Source organism: Cetorhinus maximus, chromosome 6, assembly GCF_964194155.1.
Source record: "Cetorhinus maximus chromosome 6, sCetMax3.hap1.1, whole genome shotgun sequence".
In the NCBI taxonomy this organism is placed as follows: domain Eukaryota; kingdom Metazoa; phylum Chordata; class Chondrichthyes; order Lamniformes; family Cetorhinidae; genus Cetorhinus; species Cetorhinus maximus.
In genome coordinates this window covers 34,206,990-34,213,575 of record NC_135884.1, presented here as the reverse complement: position 1 = coordinate 34,213,575, position 6,586 = coordinate 34,206,990, and the positions used below count along the sequence as shown (strand labels likewise).

Sequence of the window (6,586 nt, the reverse complement as noted above, 5' to 3'; positions counted from 1 at the left end):
AGATCCAGAGAAGAAACCAGTGATTAACCCCTATGTGAAGTACCAGTAGAGCTAAAAGTAAAGCTTCCAAGAGATGGAAGAAAAGAAAATAACTGTCAGAGTCACAGAGCCTACAGATTGAGTAAATTCCAACATGGTGAGAGAGAAGCCAAGTGGATGGCCATGAATTTGTCTGGATCCCAAAGATCTTAATCAAGCAATAAAGATGAATCACAATCCTACCCCAGCACTAGAAGAATTCACACCAGCGCTGGCAGGGGCAAAAGTTTTCAGCAAGCTTGATGCCAGAAATGGCTACTAGAGCATGAAGCATGATGAGGAATCTTTTTCATTGACAACATTCCAGCACACCCTCTGGATGGTACAAATTCCAGCAGAAAGTAGACAAGACATACAGGAGATGCAAAGGAGCAGTTGGCATTGCTGATGATAATCAGGTCTGTGATGTGTAGATGCCATGAAGAGAATGGCTGCCTTCATGGAGTTTCAAGCATGGTTTTTAAATGAGTCCATGTATGCCGTGACCAGGACCGTGCAGACTTTATATGCTAACATATCCATCGCCTTAAATAGGTTGGCAGATACCTTATTTGTAGCCTTAATGTGTCACTGATCTTCTCCAAGCTGATATAGTGCTGACCCAGGCGAGGGATGATGGCAAAATGTGAAACAAGTCCCTTCAAAGAGCTACTATTTCTCACTCATTATGCTCCCGTACCTCTCTGGCTCATCTCCATGAGCCAGTACCAGTTTTCAATGACTGAGTCTGCCCCAAAACAGGTGAAGTCTTTGGCAGGCATAAATGGTGCTGAAATCCAGACATCATAGGTCAAAAGTTTTTCAGAGTCAGGGCAAGAATGTGAACAGCCTACTTTTATTTCTGCTAAAGCCACACCACAAGCATCATGTAGAAGTAGGGAACCTATGTTAAAGCAATTAAAATTCACCAAGGGTATGCAAATAGGCATTTTACAAAACGTTATGTTGTTAAATTTACTTTTTTTTAATAACATCACAAAATTTATCGAGTAATAACACTTCCACATTTTGCCCATTATTGCATCCTGACTACCAGTTTGTCCTTTTAATTATTTTATGATGAAGGTCAATACACGGTGGGACCCAATGGGTGATATGCCATTGGATGGTTGGAAAGATTGCTTTTGGAAAAGGGAGGGATGATGGGAGGTGGTTGTTCCTCTTCCTCCAGTGTTCTCATTCGAAGATGTCCAATGTGTGCCTTCAGCCTCCTCAACCTGTAATACGCACTGTTAAGCAATGTTGTATAGAACACAGTACACATTATTCTGGAGATCCTCCTTGGCGAGTATTCAAGGGAACCTCCAGACCTATCTGGGCACCTTCTGGGTGTCTTCAACATGCCTATGGCTTGCTCTAGGACACATCTTATGGTTATGTTGCTCTTATTGTAGTGAACTTGCACCTCACTGGTGCAGTTCCTCACAGGTGTCATGAGCCAAGCTAAACCATGTCTCTTATGAGCTAGCCCTTATGTCTAATTTCTGTAAGAAAAAGCTCTGGAATATTGGACTGTCACACTGTGAAAGCATCATGACAGCTCCCAAACAATCTGGTGCATACTTGCTTGAACCTTTTAAGGTTGCACACCTCCTATTCTGCTGGTGTCCAGTTGAAAGACACCAAAATTCTCAAACGTCTGTATGCTGACAAGAACTCTCTGCTAAACATTTGCCAGTGGGAACTGACAAAGCAGCTGAACAGTGGTAAAATGCAAATTACAGACAAAATAAATCCATATGATACATCTTTAACCCAAAAAGTACAAACCAAACACTTTTTATAAAAGTCTTTTTTTTAATTTCCCACTTCTTTGTGGACATGATCTTAAATTAAAACAAAAATACTGTAATTTTGACAACATTCAGACTCTCATAACTCCAAGTACCTTAATCACAATCATTCCGGTCTTATTCACATAACTAGTTTTCAAGAAGTGACCTCTATTATAAAAGTAGTATTCATAATTTGATCATTTGGTCAGACACACAAATAGAGGTACTCTACTGCAAAAACAACATATTTGTGCATCTCTGGGATACAGAGAAAACAATGAACAAATGCAAATCAACATAGGTAAAATAGATACTGATCAAGATGCAGCATTTTTGTTCATGGCAGCAAAAGGGACTACAAAGGGTCAAACTGTTTCTTGTTCTGTCAGACCCTGCAGTGTGAAACAACAGAAGAAAGGAGACAAGATGATAGTCTGTTAATTCAATTGTATCTTCTCACAACAATTTCAATCTCTGATATTTTCTCTGGACTTTCAATTTCTTTTCCGCAAACCAGTAAAAACACACTCTCAAAACAAGTCCCAATAACACAAACCTTTCACATAGGCAGGGCAGCAGCTCGGCAGTATCATATTTAAGAGCTTTCCAGCCTATTAATTTAATTGATCAATGGCTCCCCATTGTACCCTCACCTTGTTGACACTAGCAAGTTCTTTACCGCTCGGGAAGCACTGGCTTCCGGAACAAGTAACTGTGAAGCTATAATTCTGAGTTAAGGGTTCAATTAATTGGTTATTTAAATAGTTAAATGACTGACCCAACATCTCTACAGGGGTTTCCCGCTTGCCTTGGAGTGTGCCCTGGTAGAAGGAGGCCTCACGGATTAAAGTATAAAACATTTATTCTTTCCATCACCGTAATTCTATGTGACCTGCATTTGCTATTTTAATTTATTGAAGTTTGTGTGATATTATGTGGTTCCATCATTTTATTTTTATTACTTCCATTCTGCATTTACTTATGATATGGTCACAGTTAAATATTTATAGAAGTAGCAAAAAGGAGCAACATAAAACTGGAATATTAGGTTTTTAAATACTTCTAATATCAAAATTAATGATGTAAAACCACAAACATTGTGAAACACTGGGCAATTTGAAGCAGTTTCAAAGAAGTTAGGCAAAGCACACTTCAGAGATTTTACTTGTCTACCTTTCTATTTTTTTAAATGAAAAGAATTATAGGTGATTTTACAAAGCAAAGCAATTACAGAACAAGTAACTGTGAAGGTGTACTGCATTTTTTTTACACGTACATAGATAAGAACTTAAGCTTTCTGTTGAAATGCTTCTCATTTGAACAATTGTTATGATTGGAGGGATTCAAACATGGAGTTCTGGGAAAGATGGGCACGAATTTGGAAGGCAACAACACATTCAAGGACTTTGGAGGGGAAAGGGAGGTTGGAGATGGCGTGATAGTTTGCAGGATGGAGGAGTTAAGGCTTGCTTTTTCTGAGAGGAGTGATGATGTCAGATTTGAAGGAGAGAGGGACAGAGCCTGAGGAGAGACAGCTGTTAAGAAATCTTAGCTAATATGGGAGTCAGGAAGGGAATTTTGTGTGATCTTGTCATTAACTTCTGTTCTTTCTTGGTTCCTAATTGTACGATTGGCAGGACCACAAAAGTGATGAGCGATTATTAGCAGTGTGTGTACTCAGGCCAGGTCTTCCTGAAATGCCTACTGTGAAAAGCTGAATATTTCTTTGCAGATGATGATTGAAAATGTTTTATCAAGTAGGCTCACTTAAGCTTCTATATTTCCATTGCTTTATTTGTCTCTTTGTGTTTGGGCTGCAGAGGAAAAATAATACTTGGGGTTTCAGCTTCTGATTTCTAGGTAGTGAATTGGTCAAAAAATCTCACAGCCTGTTCTGCTCAGATCTTTCTGTAGGGTTTCATTTTCCTCCAGACATGTGATATAAGGTATTTCCTATTGGGAAACCTTTTGTTGTCGTGTGGGGTAAAATTACATAATTGATTGACACAAGGCTTATCATGAGAGTCTTTTAAGTGCCAACAGGAAAATTTAATTTAAAATGGCTAAAACATAGTGATGTTTATATTATGCTGCCTTCTTTATGAGCTTTCGGATACTAACCGCCATCTATCACCCACTTCAGAAAACATTTTTTACATTAGGAACCCTACATGCCAGATCTATAGCAAGCGATGTACCAGACCAACTTGCTACCAGCATAATATTAAATAAAGTCCCTGCTTGTTTAAGGTGGATGCTTCTATCAGCAATGGTTTAACCCACTAGAAAATGTGTTATGACTAAAATGTGGCACATTTTGATGAGTTGGAAAGTGTAATGATTCTCCTCATCCAACTGTCGAAATATTGCCCGATTTTCAGGTAGCAAGGTAAAGAAAATGCAGGCTAAAGAATTTGCAATTTTGGGCACAGTCTTAGTGGTGATTACTCTACATAATGAGGTTCTTCCATCTTAGGGTTGTAAACAATTATTTGGATTCATTGTACTCTTCCATCCTCTTTAAGTGGATCAGCATATGCCCTGCATAAGCAAAAACTAGCACGAGTATGAGAGAAGTTACAAGGCCCATCACGACAGCTGGTGTGAAGAATGAGGCACAGTCTCTGGCAGAGGCAAACTGTCCTGCCTTAATATTAAAGCCTTGAATCTGCAGAGATACCAAAAAGTGAAAATTATCTCTATGCTAATATACTCACTATAAAACTTTGATTCTGTTTTAACCTATTATTTATTACTAGTACTAATTACATTTGATTAATATAATAATAAAATGTAAAACTATATACAAAGTTTTCTCTTAAATGTAGTATATAGCATAATAGTACAGCACCATTATATTGAAGGCCCCAATTCATCTATGTTTGGCGTGTGCAGACACGCCAAATACATCTATTAGCAAGCATGTCCCCAGAGCACTAAGGCAAAAGTGCTGAAAAAGATCCAGATTTGAAACCTATTTCTTTATTGGTGTTTATACGCAGGCCTGTTCACTGCTTTAGGGGTACGGATCTCTTCCCACGTCATTCATGCACATCTCAGTGGGTGAGGTAAAATGGCAGCATTGACAGTACTATAAAGATGTGCATCACTGAACCAACTTTGCTGACTGAGTAGGATACCAACTTGAATAGATGGGAAAAAAATATAGGAACTTTGTTACTTTTTAAAACTTATTAAGAGTTGATGTCATGTTTTGGGGCTTTTATTGTCAATATTTTCATGGGTTCAGCAACATTGACCACTCCTATTAGCAAATCTCAAGCTCCCCATGATCTAGAGTGCAGCTTTTCCTGCCCAATATCTTGGTAAACAATAGCTAGACCAGGGATCATTAGAATTACTCACATGATTCTCTTCTCTTTAAAGGCAGACCAAATATTTTTGTGTCAGTAAACCATACTCGCCATCGAATTCCTAGCCTCTGACCTGCTCTTGCAGCCACAGTATTTATATGGCTGATCCAGATCATTTTCTGGTCAATGGTAATCCTCAGGATGTTGATAGTGGGGGATTCAGTAATGGTCATGCCATTGAAAATGAAGAGAAGATTGTTAAGATTTTTTTCTTGACGGAGATGGTCATGGCCTGGTACTTGTGTGGTGCAAATGTTACTTGCCACTTACCAGCCCAAGCCTCAGTGTTGCCCAGGTCTTACTGCATATGGATATGGACTGCTTCAGTATCTGAGGAGTCATGAATGGTACTTAATATTGTGCAATCATCAGCAAACATCCCCACCTTATGATGGAGGGAAGGTCATTGATGAAACAGCTGAAGATGGTTGGGCCTAGGACACTACCCTGAGGAACTCCTGCAGTGATGTCCTGGGACCGAGATGATTGACCTCCAGCAACCATAACCATCTTCCTTTCTGCTAGGAATAACTCCAACTAGTGGAGAGTTTCCCCCTTGATTCTCATTGACTTCAATTTTGCTGGGGCTCCTTGATGCCACATTCAGTCAAATGCTGCCTTGATGTCAAGGGCAGAGTGAGAGTGACTCACCTCACCTCTTGAGTTCAATCCTGTTATTCATGTTTGGACCCAGGCTGCAATGACGTCAAGAGCTGAGTGGCCCTGGCAGAACACAAACTGTCAGTGAGCAGGTTATTGCTGAGTAAGTGCCGCTTGGTAGCACTGTCGATGACCCCTTCTATCACTTTGCTGATGATTTGAGAGTAGACTGATGGGGCAGTTATTGGCCAGGCTGGACTTGTCCTACTTTTTGTGGACAGGACATAACTGGAAAATTTTCCACATTGCTGGGTAGGTGCCAGTGTTAAAGCTGTATTGGAACAGCTTGGCTAGGAGCTTGGCTAGCTCTGGAACACAAGTCTTCACTATTGCTGGAATGTTGTCAAGACCCACAGCCTTTGCAGTATCCAGTGCCTTCACTGTTCATATCACGTGGAGTGAATCGAATTGGCTGAAGACTGGCATCCGTGATGCTGGGGACCTCCAGAGGAGGCCAAGATGGATCATCCAGTCGGCATTTCTGGCTGAAGATGGTTGCAAATGTTTCAGCCTTGTCTTTTTCACTGATGTGCTGGGCTCCTCCATCATTGAGGATGGGGACATTTGTGGATCCTTCTTTTCCTGTTAGTTATTTAAATGTCCACCACCATTCACAACTGGATGCGGCAGGACTGCAGAGCGTAGATCTGATCCGTTGATTGTGGGATCACTTAGCTCTATGACATGGTGCTTCCACTGTTTGGCGTTCAAGTAGTTCTATGTTGTAGCTTCACCAGG

At 40.2% G+C, this 6,586-nt stretch overlaps 1 protein-coding gene across 3 annotated transcripts in view; it reads right to left on the bottom strand.

Moving 5' to 3' along the window:
- Positions 1-853: 853 nt before the first annotated feature.
- The window catches only part of LOC144681699 (V-type proton ATPase subunit S1-like), a 31,581-nt gene continuing 25,848 nt past the window's right edge, over positions 854-6,586 (bottom strand). For 2 of the 3 annotated variants that reach the window (XM_078543545.1, XM_078543546.1), the window contains exon 10: positions 854-4,482. In XM_078543545.1, the coding sequence (XP_078399671.1) occupies positions 4,303-4,482 (180 nt within the window). In that variant the 3' untranslated portion in view covers positions 854-4,302. The remainder of the gene's footprint in view (positions 4,483-6,586) is intronic. The other variant, XM_078543547.1, reaches the window with a different exon arrangement.